Below are 24,701 nucleotides of genomic sequence, written 5' to 3'. Positions count from 1 at the left end.
ATACACTTAGCGGCTCCCCCCGATTTGCTAGTCTCCCTTCAGCGACTTCCTTGTTCATGCTCACCAGTGGAAGAATTTAGGGAGTAAACCAGAAGCCATCTGCTCTTCTGCCACAAACTGTCAAAGAAGATTTTGTTCAGATGCAGGGAGCCGTTTGTCAGGAAGGACCCCCGTCTAAGTCATGTGCTGCAGGAGGCCTTGGAACCTTCTTGGGGTGGTCACCACACATAAGCCCACCAGGTTCTGTCACTGAGAGTGACCTTCTAAGAGGGTGGGGTCTCTAGGGACTTTTCTAGCCCAGTGCCATAGGCCAGCCTACATAGTGTGGGACACAAGGACATCTCTTTCCAGAGCCTTCTTTACCCAGGCAAGGATTTTAGTAGAAACCTCGGCAGGAAGAAACATTCTCTAGAACCAAAGGAACCTGTAAGGCAAACAGAATTGTTCACTGAGGAGTTGTTCATCCTTTGCCAATATTTAAACTTAAAAATATGCGATAGATATAGTTTCAAGCAATTACTTAAGGGATATATGAGTAGAAGAACTGAGAGGACTCCTTAGAGCAGTGGCCCTTGCAGTTCTACTCATATATCCCTTAAGTAATTGCTTGAAACTATATCTATCGCATATTTTTAAGTTTAAATATTGGCAAAGGATGTCATTTCTGTCATGTTGTATGTCTTGTCACTGTTGAAGTACTTCGAATATGTGTGTCAGAGCCTCGGAACTACAGATTCAACTCATCCAGTCCATGGGGACACTGCCTTGTCCCCTCATGAACAGTCACTCCTTGCCATCAGCCGGGCAGCCAAGCTAGTTCACCTCCGTCAAAAGTGGCTTCCCTGTGACAGCCTCCTCATCTCTGAATTTTGTTTCGTGCAGTGGAGTAGGGAGTTTCCAAAGCGTCTGCAGCCTGAACAAGGGAAGGCTGGGCAGCCTTCGGTGTTTCTTACCCAAGACAGCCTGGCTTTGCTAGCGAGGGACTCTCCGTCCCTCAGGAGTCCGTCAGCTTTTTCACACCTGGAGGCGGGGCACCATGTCCGCTTTCCAGAGCGAGAAGCAAGGGGAGGCACATGGATGTGAGAGAGAAGGTGGGAAAGGAAAACCAGCGGATGCTAAGGCTGGTGAATCCGTTCAGGAAAAGATAACATTTGCAAACTCAGAATCTGGAGACTGGCCCTTTAAATCTCTACTGCCACATACTTTCCAGTCCTCAGGAAGCCCTACATGTGCCTGCGAGGGGCCGCCTGACTGGCTCAGTCAGGAAAGTGTGTGACAATTGATCTCAGGGTTATGGGTTTGAGCCCCACGTTGGGTGTAGAGATGAGTTTAGAAAAAATGAAATCTTAAAAAAAAAATTTTTTTAAATAGCAGGTTGCAATGCACGTAGCTTGGTGTGAAAGGCTCTCCCGCTTAATTAACAGTAAAGGTCTTAAGACTGTGTTGCCGAAACCCTTAAGGAAGTCTGGCCCTTTTATTGAGCTAGTCCTGCAGTCTTAAAAACTCCAAAAACCGGGGCACCTGGGTGGCTCAGTCGGTTAAGCATCTGCCTTGGGCTCGGGTCATTTGCCTTGGGCTTAGGTCGTGATCCCATGGGCTCCCAGCTCAGTGGGGAATCTGCTTCTGCCTCTGCCCCTCCCCTCCGCTCACTTGTGTGCACGTGTGCACATGCTCTCTCTAATATGTAATTTTTTTTTAAGTTAAAAAAAAAACAACCCTCCTAAATCCAAATTTTTAAGTTTACAGCAAACTCAGTGGTGGTGAAGCCTGACCTGAATTAGCAAGGGGCTAATGACAGTCTCTTTGTCATAGTCCTCTGTGTCGCTTCATAAAATATCCCTGGGTTTGGGGGCAGAAATGTTCTTGGCTTTGATTACAGTTTGGTGCCCAAGGCCGTGCTGGGAGTAATCTAACATACTGAACCTTTCTAAAATCTGAAATTCCGAATTTCAAAAATGTGTGACTCCAAGGATTTTAGATCAGGGATTGAGACCTACAGCATAAGACCGTGGGTTTTGTTACATCAAGAGTGCCCCTCCGAGACCCCTCGAGGCTGCGACAGTCACATTCCCTTTAAAATATGGTTAATTATCTATAAAAATTGGTTCAAGATAGACTTTCTTGAGGTCACTTAGGAATTAATTTTTTTTAAGATTTTATTTATTTATTAGACAGAGATCACAAGTAGGCAGAGAGACAGGCAGAGAATGAGGAGGAAGCAGGCTCCCTGCTGAGCAGAGAGCCCGATGCCGGGCTTGATCCCAGGACCCTGGGACCATGCCTGAGCCAGAGGCAGAGGCTTTAACCCACTGAGCCACCCAGGCGCCCTAGAATTAATTTTTTTTAAAGGTGGTTGCTGCTAATTTTTCTTAGCCTTTTAAATCAGCATGAGAGAGGAGCCAGAATCCACAGGTTAGAAATCCGCCTTGGAATTGCGTCCGCCTGTGGTGCTGGTTCCGTTCCATGGAAGGTGACACCCTTGTGAGGACAGTAACTGAAACTATAAGACCACCTAGTCCGACCCCGAGTGAAGAGCAGCACAGAGACCGAGGGCTGGCTTTGCCGGCATGACAGCAGCCTTGGGTCTGGAAACCACAAAGGCGGGAGAGGACAGCTTTGCGGAACCGTATTTCATGCCTTTCAAGGTCCATTAACCATTTCCACATGGGCAGGGGGCCGTTCTGAGCACTTACCCCACCGCCTTCCCCCAAGAACGGCTGGGAGTCTCTGAGGGCTGTTTCTGACCAAAAAGAGAAAACAGGGGGGAAGGTCGTTCTTTGCAGTACGGCTACTGGTTCCAAGCAGCCAGGCGCTGCTGTCTCTGGGGAAGCCCGCGGTGTAATTTTCTGCCACAGAGAGAGATTCGTTTTCCCCCGGGAGGACATGCTGCGCGGTCTTTCTGGTGACGGGCAAGAGGCAGGAAGGAACTTCATGCTGGTGCCTCCTGGTCCCCAGCCTGGGCGGTTTCTCAACACTGTACCACTCGCTCCAGCATCATCCCGGGCTCAGAAAAAGCAGGAAAGCAGCCTTCCTCGGGGTCCTGGTGCTCAGTTGGCCCAGAGAGGCCAAGGTGGGACCATATTGCAGCGCTGCCCCCGACCCGCACCCCAGCTGGAGTCTGGGTGTTCCCCGGGCCCGGGTCAGGAAGAATGCTGTGCGGGCCACAGGCCCTTTCCTCGCACAACTCTCCCCTCCCGTGGCTCTCAGCTCGGGAAGGAGCCCTGGGAATTTCTCCTGCCACCTTCTCAGGTCTTCTGGGTTAGTCAAGGTTCTTCTGGAAGGCAGCAGAATGAACTCTACACTGCTTTAAGACACAATTTACTGGAAGAAATTAAGAAGGCCGAGGGAAAAGTTCAGCAGCCCTGTCCCAGGCTGGGCCGGAGCCAGAATTCCCGGGACCCGGGCCACTGGCAGCCCAACGCCTGCTTCCCGGAGCACTGCTTCACTCTGGCCCAGCGACTCCCAGCCTCCCAGCTGTCCGTTTCCAGGAGACGGGACTTGGTTGTCCCAGCTTGGAGTGGACACCCATTCTTGAGCAGCATTAGCTGGGGGACAGGGCTCAATAATCAAGACATTAGCAGTAGCTAACACACCTAACGCTTTTAAGAGCGTAATGTGACAGGTACTAAGCGGTCCATGTACAGTCCCGTATGTGAACCTCGAGACAACCCTCCGTGAAGCTACCATTATTCCCCCAGCTTCCCAGATACGAAAAAGGAAGCACAGAGAGGTTAACTAACTCGACTGAGGCCAGGCACTGGACCTCGCCAGAGCCCGGCTCCCCAGCCCACCCACACTCTGCAGTACCCTCCCACTCACCTAGTGCGGGCAGGACCCCCAGGGGCTACCGTGGGAGCCACAGGGTGGCGGATCTTTGAGAACAGCCAGGTAGGGCTCGACCAGAGCATGTCCCTCATGGCTCCAAGCCACACCTTGGGCTTGACCTTCAGCACTTGCCCTCTGCTGTCCTTGGCACTTTATTCATCTCAGCAGGAGGAAATGGTTCTCTTCATCTCTGAGCCAGGGGGTCCTTATTCGTGCTCTAACCCAGGCCCCATTCCCTGTCCCCGCAGTGGTGGTAGCAGGTGCGTGCTGGGCTCTCTCTCACCATTTCATCTGAAACTCCTAACTCTTACAGTCTCAGGCTGTGCATACCTTGAGCTCAGGCTCATTACCACAGAATGTCCAGAGAGTTGAAGTAGGAGCAGAGAGACAGCATCCCCAGCTGGGGCCCAGACGGCGGCACAGTTTGTGACCTGCTACAGAGCAAGGACTCCTTCTCCATCCCTCACCCGGCAGCGTCCCCCCAAACCCCTCCACCCTCCAGCTCTCGGAGGGCCTTGGAGAGTCTGACTGGGTTTGGCTTTTGCACGCCTCCATACTCCAGGGCCTGGCAGGCCAGGCTCCTCTCCTGCGGTGCTTGTTGCTATAGAGATGCCCAGACACCCCTCCCCTGGTGTTCTGATATGGTGGGTGGATGGGAGGACCCCCACTGGCATGGGAGGACCGCGCCAATGCACGGTCAGATTGGGGGTCTCTGTGAGGACCCTGTGGCTCCCCCTCACCGTGAGGCAGCTCTCCCTTTCCTGGAGGGGGGCTGCTGCCCGTGGGGCCGGGAGGCTCCCCATGGACTTCACTGTGCACCCCAGTCCACCATCCCCAAGTGGCCAGTTTCCCAGACCTTCAGTCTTCACGTTTCTCTCGGCAGTTAATCAGTGTTCTCTCCTGCCGGCCCCAGCCGTCTCCTCTCTGACTTGATCTCCTTACCCTGGGACTCGTAATAGAGTTGCTCCAACCCGATTCCGTCAAGGGCCTGCTCGTTGTGATGTGAGCCTCATTCATACTTCGCATCCTCTGGCCCAGCCTCGCCTGTTGTCCCCTAGCCACCACGGGCGGTTTTTCCCTCAGGACGTGTGTGGCCCTTTTCCTGAGGCTCCATTTCCTGTACCCTGCCGATCACCGCGTCTCCGGATCTCAGCAGACAGCCCTGGACGGGGCACGAAGAGCTACAGAGACCTCTCCTCTTGTCCTCCGTTAGACCCTCTTTGAGCTCTTCAATGTCCCCAGACAGGGAGTCCCAAGTCCAACAAACTGGGACTTGCTCCAAAGCCCAGTGGTCAGTCCAGCGTCGCGGTAGACTCTTCACCGGGTCTCAGGGAGATGTTGAGATGTTGCTGATGTTGAGGGCTGGTCCCGGGAACGAGCTCCTTCCTGGCAGAGCAGCCATGCTTTCCTAGAGGGCAGGGTCTTCTGGGCAGTGGAGGGCCTATGACCCCCGTCTGTGACCCATGGCTCTTCCCCACACAGTCACCACCAGTCAGCACTCGTCCTACAAGTCCAAGTCCTCCAGCAACGTGACCTCCACCAGCGGTCACTCTTCAGGGAGCTCGTCCGGAGCCATCGCCTACCGGCAGCAGCGGCCAGGCCCGCATTTCCAGCAGCAACAGCCTCTCAATCTCAGCCAGGTGAGTGCCGCCCGGCCCTGGCCTGCAAGTCATCTGGGATCACCGCAGTCCCCTCCGGCCTCAGCTGCCCAGCAGGTGGCCATGGCTCAGTGGGCTGCATTCCCCTGGCGGCCGGATGGGTCCCGAGGGACCTCTGCCTTCTTGCCACCATGGGTGACACTGGGGGAAGTACGTCTCCCTGGGTCCCAGAGAGCCAGCCTCGAGTACAGTCAGTTGTCTCGTGTCACAGAGCACTCAGTGGCATGGTGTCAGAGCCTTACAGCAGGATGGCCCCCAGCTCGCCCTCCCAGCCAGGCAGAGGCTAACACACCGCGTCCTGGCCCCGTCAGACCAGGATGCCTGGGGAGGACCTTCAGGCTGACAACGGCGGGCTGACTGGCCCATTGCCGTGAGGGAGACCAGGCCACACATGGGGAACCCCAAGTGGAGGGCAGAGAGGACTCGGAGACAGTGGGTGGCGTTGAGGGGGAATTACACGTGAGCAGAGTCTCCACGGCACAGCGGCCCGTGCGCGCGCAGGGTCTGCGTCTCGTCTGGCCCACAGAGTGGCCTCGGGGACCTCCTCCACAGGAGCCACGGAAGTGAAGTCAATGGGGAGTTTGTGTTCCAAAACCCCTTGTCCAAAGGGGTGCCGCTTGCTAAACTGAGGGCACGTGTCTGTGTCGTCAGGACCCTGGGTCTCTGGAAGAGAGGCTCTTCCCACAGCAGAGTTCCCAAGAGCCTGGGACTTCAGGGAACAAGATTTCCCGGTGAGGGAGGAAGCAGCTGCGGCTCAGAGGTTCCTCTGACACTTCCCAGCCAGAGGAGGCCATTAGGAGACATCCTGTCTCCTCTTACCTCCTCAGGCTGGCTTGGTCTGTGTGTCATCCAGCCGGGGACTTTGGGGACTCGGGGGACTCGGGAAAGCGTTCCTTTCTCAGGCCAGGCTGATGTTGCTTTCCCAGCCTACAAGAGAGGCATCTTCCCTCACTCCTGTGGCTTCTGGCCTCCCCTCCTGTCCTCCCCCTCCTCCCCACTCCCCTGTCCCCCCCTGCCACCTGCCACCTCCCCTTCCTCCCCTTCCTCTCTTACCCCTTCTCACTTCTCTCTCTCTCCCTCCTCCCTCTCCACTTCTCCCTCCTCCCTCCCTCCTCTTCCTCTGCCTCCCCGCTCCCCTCTTCCCTTCTCTCTCTCTTCCTCCTCTCCCTCCTCCCTCCCACTTCTCCCTCCTCCCCTTCCTGTCCTCGTGCTCCCCTGTCTCTCCTCCCGCGTGTCTGGCCCCCAATGCAGCCCTCTCCTGGTGCTTCTCCTTCTCCAGGCTCAGCAGCACATCACCGCAGAGCGCGCCGGGAGCCACCGCCGGCAGCAGGCCTACATCACCCCCACGATGGCTCAGGCCCCGTACTCCTTCCCGCACAACAGCCCCAGCCACGGCACTGTGCACCCCCACCTGGCCGCCGCAGCCGCAGCAGCCCACCTCCCCACCCAGCCCCACCTCTACACCTACACGGCACCCGCGGCCTTGGGCTCCACTGGCACCGTGGCCCACCTGGTGGCCTCCCAAGGCTCGGCACGCCACACCGTGCAGCACACTGCCTACCCGGCCAGCATCGTCCACCAGGTCCCCGTGAGCATGGGCCCCCGGGTCCTGCCCTCGCCCACCATCCACCCGAGTCAGTATCCAGCCCAGTTTGCCCACCAGACCTACATCAGCGCCTCTCCAGCCTCCACCGTCTACACTGGATACCCACTGAGCCCCGCCAAGGTCAACCAGTACCCTTACATATAAACACTGGAAGGGGAGGGGAGGGGAGGGGGGATGGCCAGAGGGGAGGAGGGCGGAGGGGCAAGGCGGGAGCTGGGCTTTTTATACTGAAGATGCGGCACACAAACAATGCAACGGGGCAGGGGGGGCAGGGGGCAGGGACGGATACAAATGAAACTTGAACTAGGAGGTGGGGGACTTAGAGCAGAGAAGAGAACATTTTAAAAAAGAAGGGATTGAGGAAGGGGAATTCTATGCTTTTTATTTTAAAAAAAGAAAAAGAAAAAAAAAGAAAGCATCAGTAACAAAGAACACAGCTCACGAACCCATTCTGCACCAAGCTGGAGAGGAGAAGAGAGCGACGGAAGATTCTGGAAGGGGGGGGGCCCCAGTTTTTGAAAGAACTTTATCTATGAACTTCTCAAAGATTATTTTCATATGGCGGCAAGTGACATTTAAGAATTTGCTGTCGGGGACACCTGATATGGAAATCCAATAGATTTTTAATGATGGAACATAAGAATTAGGGATTTTTCCAGAACTCTGAAGGGTCAGCAGCCCTCTAGAAGGTCAGGCCGTGGCCTGAGGAGGCTGATATTGCGGGGAGTGGTTGCGTGGGGTTGGCCAAGCCCAGTTGTGGTTCGTGTGTCAGGACTGATTGGGGTAGGGGTGGCCAGGCCGAAGGACGCCTCCCCACCGCAAGGAGGGCACATTTCTCTTCCGGAGCACTCTGGATAAATCCCTAAGCAATGCTACTCCTCCAGTGTCATTAGTATTGTGTGTTGCAAACTTTAGGGTTTTTCTTTTTTTTTTCCTTTCCTGAAGGTTTATTTTCTCTTTGAACCAATCCCTAGTCACGTAGCATAGGACTAGCGGTCGTCGCCGACACCCTGGTAGAATGTAGCAGTCAGCACCCCCGTTTTCTACTTTGTGTTCAACTCCAGTGATACCAATAGACTATTCCTCAACGTAATTGCACAAAAAAAAAAAAAAAAAAAAAAGTGATAGAACATAGGCATGTAAGCAGTGTGGTGGTCCAGGTGTGTGAGCGTGGGCGAGTGTGTGCGGGTGTGAGCGCGGATGCCGCCCTCCCCGTGTGTCCCTCGGCGCCGCCATCACGGCTCTCGCATCCTGGGTTTGACACCGGTCCCTCCTAGTGCCTTACCGACCCACAGACGCGGGGTGAGGGGGATTCCGCGGTACTCCAAGACGCGCACTGAGGCGAGTCCCGTCAGCTCAGCTCTTCTCTCGTGCTGTTGCAGCATTTTACTCTGGTCTTTCCTTGTTTTCTTTTCTTTTTACTTTAATTTAATTTAAGTTAATTTTGATACCTGTTGTCTTTTTTGAGCTGTCTGCTAGCAGGGGGGTGTCGGGGAGTCGACAGGAGCAGGGGGCAGGATGGGCAGGTGCCCCCGGGAGCTTAAGAGAGGTGTGGGAGATGGGTGGGTGGGTGGACCAACCTTGACTTTTACTTTGGAGACCGAGAGCACGAGAGACTCCCCACCCTGCACCTCCCCCCACTCTGCCTCGTTTTGCTTGGGGGGCCCAGCTCTTACCCTTTGTGGGGGCAGAGGTCCCCCCGTGTTGTCGGAATGTTGGCCTTGCCAGGTGGCTGCCTCCTTCCTGATACGGAAGCCCAGGGGGGAGGAGGCCACCTGCCACCTCCGGGCTTGGCACAGCCTTCCTGCTGTCTGCGAGGTGGAGCCCGCCCCAGGCCCTCACCCCGACCCCACACTCTTGCACACCCCTGTCCTCTCATCGCGCCGACTGCATATTGCTCTCCCAGTTCTGCTGGCTCCTTCCCTCGTAGACAACCATCAACCTTTGTTTGCTGCTGCGTCTTTCCCCACGTTGCCAGGCCTGCCCAAGACTCGACTTCGTTTTTGGTGTTAGAGGGGTCTGGTGGGCAGAAGGTCAGAGAGACGTTTATGAGGGTGACGAGTGGGTCTTACACTGCACTTTGGAACACTCCCACAGGCGCTTAAGTTTCCAAAGAAATTTGCCCCTTGCCCTCTTTGTACCATTGATACATTCTGGAAGTTTTCTCAGGCTTTGAACACTGCCGGGGGGGGGGGGGTATCTCTATTCATAGCAAAATTACTCTGAGTACATGAATGTTGGGAGACTCTCATCTTAGATGGGGCTTAAAAGGGTGGCCCTAATTGTCTGATTCTTGATACTGAGTCCTAACTGATCCCAAAGCCGAGTCTCCAAGGTGCAAAGAGATGGCTCCCAGTTGGGGCAATTTGACCTCCTGCTCCCTGCCCCCTGCCGTTTCCCACAACCATCTACTGTGAACAATGGTTTTATCGTGATCACCTTAATTCGGTAACAAAGCCAGGCCATCACCTTAGCTGTTAGCTGTGAAATAACTCTGGAAATTCCTCCTCCCCAACCATGAATTCTGCTCGTCTTTCAAAGAAATAGATCCCCGAACTGGAACCAGCTTAGTGCCGGCCTGAGGCCGGAAGGAAACACACCTTGACCCACCGGAGGCACACGCTCGGGCAGCCCCCAGGCCCTGGCCAGTGAGCCTGCAAGAGGTTCGCCCCAGGGCAGGACACTCTCCTCGGGGACCCACCAACTGACCGATGGATGGATGCTCCTTTCCCGGGACATGGGGAAGGGCCATCTCCCTAAGACCAGTCCAGAGACAGTGGGGGAGAAAAGTCGTTGGAGGACACATGAGCCAGAGCCCTCTCAGAGCCAGCCTGGAAAACCGGCCTGTCCTGACTTGGCAGCAGCCAGATGGCAGCAGAGCCCCGTCCCGTCTCCTCCTGACCAGCGACAGAAGTCTTGGCTGCACGTGAGACCGCATCGGCCTTGCTGGGTGGCATCCGGGTCCCCTCATATAGCTGACTCCCAGCCCTTCCTAGATCTGATCTCCTCTGGGAAAAGACAACGTAGCCTTCCATTTGAAAGAAAATTTCTTTGTCGACTTAAGTTGGAAGTCTCATTCTTTCACCTGAGATTTTCTTTGTTTTCTTCCAGATCAGGAATGAACGTTCCATGCTGCTCCTAAAGATAATATTATTGTCCTAATTGTTCTGATTATCTCCACTGTAATTTTTATCAAGATCATCATGTTGATATTTTAGCTGGGGTTTTAAATGCACATTTATTCCCAGTATCTTCGTGTTTTCTCTTTAATATTTAAACTTTTATATCTGTGAGTGTATGAGTAGGCAGGAAGGACACGCAGTGTCCAGTTTTGTTAAACAAAACAAAAGACAAAAAGGAAAGATCCAGGAATTAGGAAAATTGTTTCTGTCATCTCTAGTCCACAAAGAGCTATTAAGAAAGATCCTCCACAGAACAAAAGTTGGAAGAGGAATCAAGACCTTTTCTGTGCACAGGCCAGACTGGACTCTTGACAACACAATTACCATCGACGCCGTACTCTCCCAGAGTCGCAGTGGCTTGGGCAGAGTTGTGAGGCGGCACCTCCAGGGCCCGGCCCTCCGCTGTGGCTCTTTCCCACATTCCCTGTGCTCTCGTGTGCTTCTAGAATCCGCTAACTAGATTCTTGGCCTGCTTCACATCTGATACTGACCTGTCATGCAAAAGATAAGCCCTTCTGCCCAGGGCTGCCCCACATGTCCTTTTCCCATCAGTGTCCCGGAGGTGTGGCTCCTATCTCCTTCAGTGCAGACAAGGTTGTCTCCTCCTAGAAGCCACTGGCTAGAATGAGCGGATGTAAGGGTGCTAGGCAGGTGGTACCTTCCGCCTCACTCCCCCTCCTCCCACTCACCAACCATACTGCCCACTTCTCCAATCTCTTCCCCCTTACCCCTCCCGCCCCCAGTACCTCTTCTCGGCGTGCAATTCTAGGGACAAAACTAGGAGCCGAAAAAAGGTGGAGGGATGATAAGAGGCCAGAGGAGCACTGACAAAGTCAAGCAGCTCCTCCAACACCGGCAGGCAGGGCCTCCGGAAAGTGTCGGCCCGCAGAGGAGCACAGCAGGGCCTCAAAGCCATCCCTTTGGTGCACTATACCTAGTTTGTGATGGGCTTTTTAAAATTGGCTTGAGATGCCCACATACTGCCCACCCAACCCAGAAATACAGGCCTTAGGTTGAACTGTTGGTTTTACTGAGGCTTACCAAGGCTGAGGTCAGGCCGTGCCCAGCCCTGGTGCTGACCGGCAAACAGGAATGCATCCCCCCCTTGTCCCCCAGCACCCTCCTCTTCGGGTCCCCAGCACAGAGCTGCAGAATCAAAAGACCCCCGTGTGCGAGGCCAGCCCCCTCGTGCCCTCCGTAGCACTTGCCCGGATCTCCCGTACCTTGCTCCAGGCTCTGAGTCACCCCAGCAAATCGGATGAACCAAAGCCTGCCCATCCCTAGGACCAAGCTCTCTAAAGTAGAGGGATGCCAACCTCGTCCTTGAGACCATAAATGACCTAGAACATCACCTGTTCTTCAACCACCTCTAGTTGAAGAGGCATAGCAAAGCGGAAGAGGGGAAGGTTGGGAAGGACAGGTCAAGGAGAACCATGTAGCTGTCTGTAGCCTCAGGAAGTCGGGGAGATGTGCTTCTGCCCCAGGGGTTCTCGCTGATGCGTCTGGGCGTGCACATCCATGTTTCTGCACTTAGTGCCTCGTTCGTGGCGTTCTGGCTGTTTCCAAGGGAAGGTGAGCAGGCTGACCGGTGGGAGAGTCTGAGGCTTGATGCCAGTTAAAACTGTGAAGTGGTGCATGTGGTTGATCGCGTTCAGAGGGCGAGGAAGGGTTGAGGCGAACCAGCGGCTGTCTCCTGGACCGAAGCTGCGTTCTGGCCTTACTGGCGGTGAGGGGCTTGCAGGCTGGGGAAGCCAGCTGGCCTTGCACTCTTCACCCTGGAAGAGTCAACCCGCCCGAACACCAGACTGTTGGATGTAAGGAAGGGAAGGGGAGATCAGCACAGCGGCCGAGAGGCTGCTTTCCCTCGACCAGATCTCTGGAAGGGCGAACACTCATTTTTGAACAAGCTTATGGTGGAGGATTTGGGTTGTGTGAGTGTGTGTGCGTGAGTGGAGCAGACTTTCTTGGAAACTGGAGGAAGGAGATGAGGAGGCTTAAGGAGTTACTGCTGACGGGCTGTGGTCGGTGAAGCGAGGTGTGTCCGTGAGCTGGCCCCAGCTTTCATCCCAGGCCCTCTCGGGTGCTGGGACCAGGGGTCGGGAAGTGGGGCCCCCGCTGGCCTGCCCAGGAGCTGCTAGGACAGATCACAGAAAGAAGATAACGAGGTGCTCTCAGGTAGCAGAGGGAATTCAGCAGGGAGGCGAGGACCCTTCCGCAGGCCTGGCCTGGGACTTCACGACACTAGCGTGAGCCATTTTGCCAGGAAGCGTTCCGGCCCCGGAAGCACTTTGCATGCTGCTCTGGCTCTGCTGTGTCTCGCCAGTTTCGGATGGGGAAGCCTCAAAACTGAACAGGCCAGAGCTGTCCTTAACAAATTGGAGAGGAAGGTGTAACTGTTCCTTTCTTTAGCCAAAGAACCCTTCTCAAAGACACCTCCAGATAGGGACAAAATGGCATTCCTCTTTCCTTTCCGGGCAATAATGACATCGTCAGCGATGCGATTCCACGTGTCTCTCTTTGACCTCTCTCCTGACTTGTATTTATTTATTATTATTATTGCATTGATTTCAAACTGCATTCATCTTTTAAGAGAAGTGGAGATCAGTAACCCTACATGCTGCTGCTTGGGGAAGCTGGAGGCACCGCGCGAACACGTGGGCTTGACTGATGGCGCGTTGTCCCAGAGACTGACTGAAGCTCGGGGGGTCGGGTGCACGCGGGGCTGCGCTGGGCGTGTCAGTGCTTTCCCACTTTGATGCCTTAGGACTCTCCCTCCTAATCTCCACAGACTAGACTCTGTCAAATCCCAGTCGGGCTGCTAGAGAATGGAAGATGGCAAAACGACCCTTAAACGCAATAGAAACCTTCCCAAGGCTTTTGGCACCCTTGCACCCCAGGATGGCCCAAGCCAGTAGCAGTCCATCACATCTCTCTCGCAGCTTCCAGAAGTTCAGGAGAGCCAGCTCCAAGCCAGTCGCCCCTGTGAGATGTGGTGAGCGTTTACAGAGAAGTGACCCTCCTGCAGAGGATGCTTTGTCAGAGATCTTCCTCATTCCCCACAGGTCTCTGAGGGCCCCTACCCTAGACGGCTGCACTGGAGCCGCGTGTTGGCTGTCGCCCGTTTGCTAAAAGGTGCAGTGTCCCTCCAGGAAGTTGGAGGCAGCATTTGCTCAATGCTTCCAGTGTGCAGGGCCCCAGGCCAAGCCCCGGATGAGCTTATCGCATGGGCCCCTCATGGACGCCCTCTTTACCCATAGGAAGCAACGCTCTGAGAAAGCACGCGTTAAAGGAAAGGAAATACGACGGTGGTCCAAAATCTCCCAAGTTTCTAGTGAAATTTGTGTTCATCAGGACTTCACTGAGATACCATTTTGTTCCACTTTTTTAATTAACAGCAATGAGTGGCTTCATGCCTTCTGACAAACCATCTAATGATACTTCTGTTTACCGTGTGCCAAACACTGTGCTCAAAACTGCTCACTGGTTACCTTGTTTTGTTTAGTCTCCATAATAACGGTGTGAAAGGGGCCCCATTTGTCCCTTTCCAGGTGAGGCATGTGGCTTGGAGAGCTGGTGACATGACCAGGGTCACACGGCTGGTGAGGGAGCAGGCCTTGAACCTGGGTCTGCCCAGCTCCAGAACTGAGCTCGCAGCCACCAGCCTCCTCGGCCACCTCCTGTGTGTGTGTGTGTGTGTGTGTGTGTGTGGTGTGTAGTGTGTGTGTAGTATGTGTGGAAAGAAAAGCCTTGAAGGAATGTCACCCCTCCCCATCCCTGCCCCATGCGTGCAACCCAGCAGAAGGTCTGAATGAGAGGAAGCCCTGACTTGGATGCAAGCAGAAGGGGCAGAATCCGTTTTACTTTTAGAGAAAATCTTAGGGGCGTTTCTTTTGATTCACAGTAGAATTCATTTCCGATTCCTTTCCAGTGTACCAACTAGCTTTAGTAGTGCTGCTACAACAAACTTAGGAGTGAAGAAAAAAAGTGTTCTTTTCTTCTTTTAAAAAAAATAATAAATTTTTTCTTGCTTATAGTTAATTCTAGAAAGGCAATACTAAAGGTATATATTTTTTTTAAAATGCTATTTTTTACTGCACTGATAAATATCATGACAACTCTGGTCTCTATAATCGATCCACTCTTCAGCTCTGGGTAGAACCAGATGCGGGATTCACACCAAATCTGTAAATACCGTGTGTGGGTCTGGTGTCCAGGAACTTTTTTCTTTGTGTTAAAAAAAAAAGAGAGAGAGAGAGAGAAGGAGAAAAACCAAGATGACTCTTAGAGGAACCAGATAAGGGTTTCTTTGGAGATACTCTTCTCAAAGAAATGGAGAGAACGGTCATGTAAACAGAAAAATCAGCCAGCTTTTAGGTTATAAAGAAGGAGAGTCTCTTGCCGCAGTATGAGATTAATAGTAATGCAGAAGCATTTTTAATTTGGTTGAAAGTGATAAGAATTTAGAAATGCTTTATGATGAGATTTTTAATTTTTTAGAAAACTATTACCATGTGTTATGAAACATCTCCTCAGTTGTGTTGGGTGGGTTTTTGTTTCTTTTTTATTTAAAAACAAAAAAAAAAAAACAAAAAAAAAAACTTCTCTATTGACTGGCTCCAGGCTTGTTTGCCTAAATTCTTAGGTAGTTTACATGAGTTCTAGAACCTTCTAGAACTTTGACTCCATTGGAAGCAAACCCAGCTCATCAGAATTTGAGATCCTGGTTGGTTTCAATAGGTATTCTGGAATTCTGACAGAACACCTAAAGATTTTTTTTAAGGAAGGTTTTAGATACATTATCTTACACAAACTGTGACCTAATGGCAATAATTACCTCAAATGTGGGCATTCATCCTGGTTTTAGCCTTTTTTGAAATCATGTAGCCAGCTTGATCTTGGGATTTAAAAGACTATGAACTCTGTGTGGGCTGAAAATAATGATTAATGCACACCCTGGTCATTGTTGCTTAAGTGAATTCTGAAAATAGCTGATCTTTACATCAAAAATTAAACCAAGGAAGAGATTATTCTTTGTGTGTTGTAATGAAATGTGATATTCAAATGCACATGTTAAGTATATATGTTTTTAGCTACTGTAAAATGCTGTTAGCCTTCTAAGATATCAAGAGAGCCACATTTTAAATGCGTAAACTAAGTAATTGACTGTGGATACTTAAGCATATTTCTGGCTACGTTTTATAGTTAAAGTGTTTTATAGTTTACATTTGAACTGGTACTTTTTAAAGAAAATTTCTGTTTCTAACTGACATCTTCAGACCCCAGCAATCGCCTCTTTAGTTGGAGGCCATGCCCCTCCAAGGCAGGTGTTTTCTACCCGTACCATTGTGTAGCCCAACACGAGCGTTTCCCTCCACGTTACTTACTGGTTTCCATGTGAACGCGAGAGAATGTGAAAGATTTCTGGATTGAGTGGGAAGGGGGTGAGTCCGTAGCCTGGGCCAGCTGTGAAGACCTCATGCCTTGTATCAATGCTTGTCTCCAAAGAGGCCTTCTCTTTGACATCCTGGAAGAGGCAGAGAGAACAGATACCCGGTTTGTTGATTTTGTCTTGATCTGAGTGTTTAATTTCTATTGATCCACTGACTTCCAGTCACCAGGCAGTAAAAGACACTGGGATTTAGGCGGCCCTGAAGGTATAGCTGCTATTTCTGGGCCCCTGGCAATATTCTGATCGGTGTTTTGCAAGGGGAGCCGCCCCTCTGCCCACATACTTCGGCTGGGCTTTCCACATACCTGCTGTCACTCATTCCTTTTCTCCTTTAAAACAAAATAAATGCAGAAGGATGTGTTTACTTTTTACTCTTTGTCAAACTCAGATTTGAAGCCGAGGTCGGTGGGAGAGGGGACACTAGATTCCTCCCTCCAGACTATTAAGTGCTGCTGAGCAGGGGACAGGCTGGGGAACCAAGGGGCAGCTGGGGGAGGAGTGTGAGTCATTGAGACCCTCGAAGTAGAGATGGTCCCTGTGACACTTCAGAGAGTGGGCTCCACTGTCTCCTAGGAACAACCTAGAACATGCTGGTTCCCCTAAGAGTTTTAGTTTGTTTCTTGTTTTCTCTCCTACCACAACCCAAGTGCAGAGGACCTGCTGTGATAAAGGGCATTCCGTTAGCAGATAAGACTTTGCGAACTGCAGGACGCCTGGGACCAGGGAACTGTTTGTGTGTGTTCATTTGAATGCATTCGCGTTCTCCCTGTGACCCCTGTGGACCGTACGTTCTCATGACTGACAGGTTCTTGTAAGAAACATTAGGGTAAAAAAAATTTTTTTTTTTTTAAATCTCACTCTTCCTAATAATACTCCTGCTTTCCCTCTGTTTGGTCTTTTCCTTTGCTTGAAACTCATCAAATTAATTTTATGTCATTGTCTTTGGGGCTTAACCATATGTTTAAAAACTAGAAGCATAGAAATTAGCTTCGAAAAAAAAAGGACGCTGCATCTGAAACTGGCTCCTTCTAGTGTCCTTTGAACTGCTCCACACAGATCTCTCCTGGTGTGGCCTCCCTACTCCTTGTCCGGGTCAGTGTCTCCGGGGCCACCCCCACACACCCCCTGCTGCCACCACAGCCCCCCACGCAGGCATCTAGGACTCCCAGGATGCTCTCAAGAGCCAGGAAGACGGACCCACTTGGCCTCGTGAGCGGTGGTCTTGCCTCCCTGTTAGATACTCACTTGCTTGGTGGAAGGGGCAATGGATTTATCATTATGATTATCATTATTATTAATTATTATTATTATTATTATTATTATTATTTTAATAGTTTTCGGCTCAGGTTATAAGAAAGAACTTGGGAAGTGGAAAGTGACTTGACCATGCCCATCCTTTGTAGCTTTCTGTGACTTCTGAATGGAACACGAAGCGGCCCCCACCCCACTGCCTCTCCTCACTTCCAAGCAGCCCCCCCCCCCGTCCCGTGGGCGCTGCCTCTGCCTCCGGGTCTCCCCCCCACCCTTCCACGCTCCCTCTCACTTTTGTGTTACTGCTCATTTAAAGCTGTCTTCCGTGGCTTTTCCAGGGCACAATCATTTCTGGCCCCCAAAGCATCTCCTCATCCTCTTTGTGTGCGTTTTGTAACCAAATGAAGTAGACCAGAAAGTCCTACTTTGGGGCAGGAGACTTTGTAGTTTAGTAGAACCACTGTGTAGAGATAGATGGTGATATATATGTTAGTGTATATATATATCAAACCAAATTTCTGATAGGACGAGTATAGCTTTACGGATGAGGAGGAAGAGGAGCTTTCAGAAGTCAGGCAGCGATGGCGTCGTCCACGAGCCGGGGGGCCGGCCCCAGGCTGCCCCTTCCCCAGGTGGGCCCGAGGCCTGGTGCGGGGTTCTCGTGTCACCCACCTCACCACAGCAGAGGCAGGTGGCCCTGAGGGGGGCCGCCACTCTCTCTGGGTCCCCAGCCTCCAGGGCACAGATGAGTGAGGGGGGGGGGCAGCATATCAGAACGACTGGAATTTTCCATCCCATTTTGTGTTGACCATATGTAATGAGCTGCAGCCTCTGATACGATATCACGTTTCCAAGAGCGGGATCCATTAGAGTGGAAAGAGAACAGATGTGTAGAAATGTTTACCTTTCAACTGCCCATGAGTTCCGGACACTGGATAGAAAGACTCACTCCCCAGAATGAGAGCCGGGAAGAGGAGACCCGGTGGTGATTGGTCAACAGTCCAAGGAACACGGCTCCCTCCCCAAGGTCACCTTGCCTACATCTTCCTCCACCAGGTCATCTCAGCTCAATAGCCCTATGAAAGCCCCGGTCTGTTGTGTTCCTTCACTGTACGGTTTCTGTAATGAAAAGTGTTAATCCATGTTAATCTTTGTGAAAATTATTGCGTGCAACAGTATTTTCTCGTGTACCTCTTTTTCCTATGTGAATTGTCCCTCTTTTCTTTTTTATTTATAAATGTCTACTTTTTTTAAAAAAGCAAACCAATGTGTTGTAGACCTCTATGTAACCTATTCCTTAGTCTCATATTATAGGTATGTTATAAGAATGGATATTTTACTTGGCTTTAGAATGTTTTACAAGAAAAATAATTCTTAACTGATCAAGTCCTTGCTACTAAAATGCTTGTGTTTTTCATCATGATGTCGTGTGCTTCTAAATTAATAATCATTTTCGTTGTAGAAAAATGGAGTGAATTTATATTAGTCTTGGAAACTAATAATAGCATTGTAAATTTATGAGATGATTTTAACAGAAAAAAATTATAGAAGAATATAGTTATTTTAATTGTAATATTACTAACTGTAGGGTGAGAAAGGGGGGTCCCGTTGTGGTGAACTATGTTATAGCTTGTTACTCACAGTTTCTTTTTGATCATTTTTTCGGTCTCTGAGGTGAAACGAGTTATTAATTAAAATTTGTAAACTCACATATGCATATTGTATATGTGTAGAAATGTAATCACACTTTGTCTTGGAATTACATTAAACTGTTTGGAATCACTGTAAACTTGGCCTGGCATGCTTATTTCTTCTAGAACCAGACTAGTTCTATAAGACTAAAGAGGTTCCTGGTCCAAGTAACACCGTTGGGGACTTAGCTAACCTTTCAGAAGTCCTTTAACCCTGAACGCTTTCATCACACAGCACCACACCTACGGTCGGCCGAGATGACCATGGAGGCCTGTAGAGAGAGGGCCTCCCGAGAAGGGCCCACCTGGTCCGTTGGGCAGTCGTCGCCACCAGCTGTTTCTAGAACTGTCATCGTCCCAAACAGAAGCTCTGCACCTGTTAAGCAATCCCACCCCGTTCCCCTCCGCACCCCACCCCCAGGCGTGACTTCCACCCTTCTCCTCTCTGCCTCTGGGTACCTCCTGGAAGTGGGATCCTACACTATTTGCCCTTTACTTGTTGGTGCTGGCTTATTTCCTGTCCCCGTCTTCTCCGAGGTGTTCAATTTTGTAACATGCATCAGATTCTTCTTCCTTTTTAAGACTGAGTAACATCCCATTGTATCTAAATGCCACATTTTGTTTATCCATTCGTCTATTGTTCTGTGTGTGTGTGTGTGTGTGTGTGTGTGTGTGTGTTTGGATTTTGTGACTAATGCTGCTGTGGACATCAGTACAGAAATAGGAATCCCAGTTCTTTTGGATGCGCACTAGGAGTGGAATTACTGGATTATCTGGAAACTTCTTGCGGAACCGCCCAACTATCCCCAGCGACTCTGCCGTTCTGCATTCTCAACAGCCATGCGCAGGGATCTGGGGTTCTCACCCGTCGTTCTTAGCCTGCCTTCCATTGCCGGGGTCGGGGGGACCTCAGGACCACCCCACTCCCAGCCCCTGTTAGCTGAGCCTCCTGCTTTCACGAGCTCACAAGCGGCCTAAACCGCATCCACCTTCTCACCTGCACCCTCAGCTTCCTGCCGCCCGTGCTCCTGCCACACCTGCTTGCTGGACCTGTCCTACCACCCACGGCTCTGCTCTGACACCCAAGCTCCCGAGCTGTCGGAGAAGACCCGGAACGCTCTTGGACCTCGTCCGGCCATCTGATCTCGTCAGCTCCCTCTGTGACTAGTCGGAAACCTCCCACTCCCCCTGTGGCCCTGACTACAGGGAGCCCCTGGGCACAGTCACCACTGTATATGTACACCACATCCTCTTTATCCGTTCATCTGTTGATGGACATCTAGGCTCTTTCCATAGTTCGGCTCAGAATATATAGTTTTAAATTAGAAACGCACCACCAGGGATCAGACATGGAGGTCATGCCCACCCAGGAGCCTCCCCCAAACAACCAGGTATATGTTCTTTATGAGTCTGACTTCACTGTTTTCGAACAATCACCTAGAATACTTAAGCCTCAGCAAATATTAAATATGTGGAAAACCAGAGAATACACTAAAGGCAAAGTATAGATATGACACTAATGGGATGGTGGCCTCGTGACCTCATGACCTTTGAGCTTACCTGTTCAGTCCCTCCTTTCTGTCAGGACTGAGCTTTTTTTTTGTTGTTTTTAAGGTTTTATTTATTTATTTGAGACAGAGCTCAAGCAAGAAAGATCTCAGAGGGAGAGGGAGAAGCAGACACGCCCCTGGGCAGGGAGCCTGAGGCAGGGCTCGATCCCAGGACATGGGATCATGACCCAAGCCCAAGACAAATGCTTAACCGGCTGAGCCACCCAGGTGCCCCCATACTGAGATTCAAAGCAGATGCCTTGGACCACCCCCCGCCTTCACAGTATGTCCCACTTGGGCCGTGCAAAGCTCCCCTTGGGAGATCTGTTTTCTTCCAGCAGATCTCCCTCAGAAGATCTAATTCCATTACGCTTCTGGCACCGCTTGAAGTTGGAAAAAACCTCCTGCCCAGCGACAACCCTAATCCCCATTCCGTAGGGAAGAAACATCGAGGAGCTGGACAGCCTGTATCGTGAGACCATCCAACTCCAGGTTTCCACTGTGGTTTTACAGGTGCCGATCTAGAGGAGCCCCGCAGTCCTTTCTCACGAGACTTTGGCGTGTGACAGCACGTCTGAAACAACGCAGGAGGACAGGTACTCCTGGAAGGATAACACTTGACATCAGCTTTTGTGTCTTCTTCTGTTCTGTTTAAATGTCTTATGTTTTATTACAGTGGCTCTCAGGATCCTTACCCATTGCAGACTAAGCCTGTGGACCCGGCTGCTCGGGAGAACACAAAGCACCAGCAGGTAGCTCAAAGGCCAGAAGGAAAACCCGGCCGTCGGGAGGAAGCCGAGCTGGGAGGAAATCGAAACAGCTCCGGTCTGAAGAGAGCACAGGCCTTGAGCCCCGGGTGTCGTATGGAACTGAAGCTTCACTGAGTTCTGCACCTGAAATTAATACTACACTGTAAGTTAACTACCCGGAATTTAAATGAAAACTTGAGAAAGGATAAAAAATTAAAAATAATAACATTTTTTAAAAATGAAAAAAAGAAAAGAAAAGAAAGCTAGCCCAGGAACCGGGGAGGGAGGCATAAGAGAGAAGGTTGTATTGACAGCATAGGATTCGGGAGCGTGGGAGTCTGCCGTATTCGGGCTCAGTTCCAGGAGCTGTTGTCCATGACCCGTGAAAGCTGGGAAATTCCTTACTCTCTTGAGCCTCAGTTTCCTTAACTGTAAAATGGCCTTAATACTACATCTGGCAAAGACTGGCCACATAAACCCCAAAGCCAAGTCCCTCCTCTTACTGAACACACAGCTAGATTATAAATCCTCGCTTGCTCTGCAGAAAAATATGACCGGAACAGGGCCCTAAAAAAACGGTCACGCATTTATCCACATTCTCTTCCCTCCATTTCTGGCCAGATGAGGAAGATCCAATGAAGGACTCTGAGGGCCTAGACACGGTGGGGCCTCCAGACAGAAGCAGCCCAGGACACTGAGTGACCGCCTCATAAACCCACATGGGACAAAACCACAAAAGAGCAAGAAATAAGTATTTTTGTTATATATAGATTTTTAATGGTCTTATAACTTTTTTGTTTTATTTCAAGTTAGTTAACATACAGCGTATTCTTTTTTTTTTTAAGATTTTATTTATTTATTTGACAGAGATCACAAGTAGGCACAGAGGCAGGCGGAGAGAGAGGGGGAAGCAGGCTCCCCGCTGAGCAGAAAGCCCGATGCGGGGCTCGATCCCAGGACCCTGGGATCATGACCCGAGCCGAAGGCAGAGGCTTTAACCCACTGAGCCACCCAGGCGCCCCTCTACAGTGTATTCTTAATTTGGGGGCAGAATTTGGTGATTCATCCTTTGGGTAGAACACCCAGTGCTCGTCACATCCCGTGTCGTCCTCACCGCCGCTCACCCAGTGGCCCCATCCCCCCACCCACCCCCACGCCAGCAACCTCAGCTCATTCCCTAGATTTACGAGCATTATTATTATATTTAAGACTCTGCAATTTTAGGGTTGTTTATTGTAACAACTAAGCTATCCCGATTCATACAGACACCAGTCCCTGAAAGCGAGGTCCTGCTGTAACGTCTAAACCAGAGAGAATACATAGCATTGGCTTAGCAGCTGGACAGAGAGATAGGGAAATTGATCTCAGGAGCCGGAAAGGTGATGCCCCATGTTATGCTTTAATAAAACGTGCCATAATCCTGCCATTACAAACCCTAAGCAGTCTGCAAAAAGATCTACTCAAGCTAGCACGTCAATCTGGCAAGACTGTAGGAGGAACGGTCAATACACAAAAATTGATTCTATTTCTTTATACCAGTGACAAACAGTTGGACTGTGAAATATTTTTTTTTTAATTGTAGAAGCATGAAAAAATTATTTGAAGATAAGTTTTTCTTTTTTTAGTTGGGAAATTATTTTCTTTGGGGATGTGGGCAAATGTCTAATCTCAGAACTTCTGGAATTGTTTCTTGGTGCCAGCAGCCCTGGTGACTTGGGCACCTTTAAATGCACAGTCTCGCTCAAGGGCCGGCACTCGTCCACTGCAATGATGTCGCCGATCTGGACATCCCTGCAGCAGGGGACAGGTGCACAGACATACGCTTATGTCCTTTCTCAAAGAGCTTGTAGTTTTGGGGGTAGCAGAGGTAGTCTCGGCAGATGACAGAGGTCCTCTGTGTCTTCACCGTGGTCACCACACTGGACAGAATCCACCCTTGGATGGAGACATTGCCAGGAAAGGGGCGTCTCTTGTCCCTCTTGTCTCATCAAGGTGCTCTCAGTGGCCTCCTTGGGCATCTTGGAGCCCAAACCGATGTTTTTGTAGGATCACAGGAGCTTCTCCTTGCCAGTTCCTCCAAGCAGGACCCACTTCTTATTTTGAAAGATGGTTCACTGCTTTCAGTTGATGTGCTCAGCCTGCACGTCTGCCATCTTCCTGGCCACCTGAAAACGCTTGAGGATAAGTTTTTTAAAAATATATGCAGAAATTCCACCCTTAAAACTTGTAACAAGTTTCTGAAATGTTTAAAAGACTTTTTAAAAATGGAGAGATCTACACTGTTGAATGGAATAGTCACATTATTAAGATGGCATAGGTCTCCACACTGATTTACAGATCCAGTGTAATCCCGGCTTTGTTGGTACAAGTGACAAAAAAAACAAACAAAAAAAGATAAAGCATTAGAGACCCATGTGATAATATCCAACAGCCTTCGCTGGAGTCCCGGGAAGAGAGAAGAAAAGATGGGTGAGGCCGGAGAAATTATTTAGGTAAAGGTGAAGAATTTTCCAAAATTGATCGGTGACACCAATGCACAGAATCGACTAGACTGCCCTGCTCAGCCTCCCACGACTGTCCCGGCCAGTGGTCTGTGGGCAGCGTGCGTGCCACCTCCTGGCTGGCCCCTGGCTTGTGGAGGGGAAGACAGGCTATGGTCGGCGCAAGTCTCAGAGGCTTGATTTCTCACACACACAGTTTGCTGCAGATCGAGAACCGTCCAGGAAACCCATCCTCTACATAGCGGCTTAGCATTCCAGGATGTCTCAACCTTATGAAGCTTCCAAATAAGTCATGGTTGGGGAAAGGAGGGGACATTTGAAGAAGTCTGCTTTGGGTCTTTTTTTTTTTTTTTTAAGAATTTATTTATTTATTTATTTGACAGATGGAGATCACAAGTAGGCAGAGAAGCAGGCAGAGAGAGAGGAGAAAGCAAGCCCCCTGCCATGCTGAGCAGAGAGCCAGATACGGGGCTTGATCCCAGGACCCTGGGATCATGACCTGAGCCGAAGGCAGAGGCTTTAACCCACTGAGCCACCCAGGCGCCCCTGCTTTGGTTCTTAAATGCTCCCACCTGGATGGGAATGCGAGCTGGTGCAACCATTCTGGAAAACAGCATAGAGCTTCCTCAAAAAGTTGAAAATAAAACTACCCCACGACCCAGCAATTGCACAACTGGATATTTACCCCAGAGATACAAATGTAGTAATCTGAAGCATCCCCTGCACCCCAACGTTCATAGCAGCAATGTCCACAGTAGCCAAACTATGGAAGGAGCCCAGATGTCCATCAACAGATGAATGAATGAAGATGCATTATGTTCTATATATTATATACACACAATGGAATATCACTCAGCCATCAGAAAATGAAATATTGCCATTTGCAACAACGTGGATAGAACTAGAGGGTATTATGCTAAGTGAAATAAATCAATCAGAAAAAAACAATTGTCATATGATCTCACTGATATGTGGAATTCAAGAAACAAGGCAGGGGATCTTAGGGAAAGAGAAGGAAAAAATGAAACGACGAAACCAGAGAGGGACACAAACCGTAAGAGACTCCTAATCATAGGAAACAAACTGAGGGCTGCTGGAGGGGAGGGCTAAGGGGGATGGAGTAACTGGGTGATGGACATTAAGGCGGGGATGTGTTGTAAGGAGCATTGGGTGTTATATAAGACTGATGAATCACAGACCTGTCCCCCTGAAACAAATAACGCATTATATGTTAATTAA

The 24,701-nt window shown here is 50.5% G+C and overlaps 1 protein-coding gene, 1 long non-coding RNA gene and 1 pseudogene across 9 annotated transcripts in view; 2 read left to right on the top strand and 1 right to left on the bottom strand.

Annotated features, from left to right (window-relative positions):
* HIPK2 (homeodomain interacting protein kinase 2) overlaps window positions 1-18,760 on the top strand; it is a 180,285-nt gene extending 161,525 nt beyond the window's left edge. For 4 of the 8 annotated variants that reach the window (XM_045063049.1, XM_045063047.1, XM_045063048.1 and 1 more), the window contains exons 14-15: window positions 5,308-5,465; window positions 6,735-18,760. In XM_045063049.1, coding sequence (XP_044918984.1) covers window positions 5,308-5,465; window positions 6,735-7,391 — 815 coding nt within the window. In that variant the 3' untranslated portion in view covers window positions 7,392-18,760. The remainder of the gene's footprint in view (window positions 1-5,307; window positions 5,466-6,734) is intronic. The other 4 variants (XM_045063053.1, XM_045063052.1, XM_045063051.1 and 1 more) reach the window with 1 other exon arrangement.
* A 1,621-nt stretch (window positions 18,761-20,381) lies between these two features.
* Window positions 20,382-21,780, top strand: LOC123394834. Its single transcript, XR_006609554.1, has 3 exons — window positions 20,382-20,808; window positions 20,889-21,124; window positions 21,583-21,780. It is a non-coding gene; the product is annotated as an uncharacterized LOC123394834 (long non-coding RNA).
* A 785-nt stretch (window positions 21,781-22,565) lies between these two features.
* Window positions 22,566-23,114, bottom strand: LOC123394833 (annotated as a pseudogene).
* Window positions 23,115-24,701: the final 1,587 nt, after the last annotated feature.

This window comes from Mustela putorius, unplaced genomic scaffold (genome assembly GCF_011764305.1).
Source record: "Mustela putorius furo isolate JIRA1106 unplaced genomic scaffold, ASM1176430v1.1 tig00003845_pilon_pilon_pilon, whole genome shotgun sequence".
In the NCBI taxonomy this organism is placed as follows: domain Eukaryota; kingdom Metazoa; phylum Chordata; class Mammalia; order Carnivora; family Mustelidae; genus Mustela; species Mustela putorius.
This window is presented reverse-complemented; position numbering and strand designations above follow the sequence as displayed.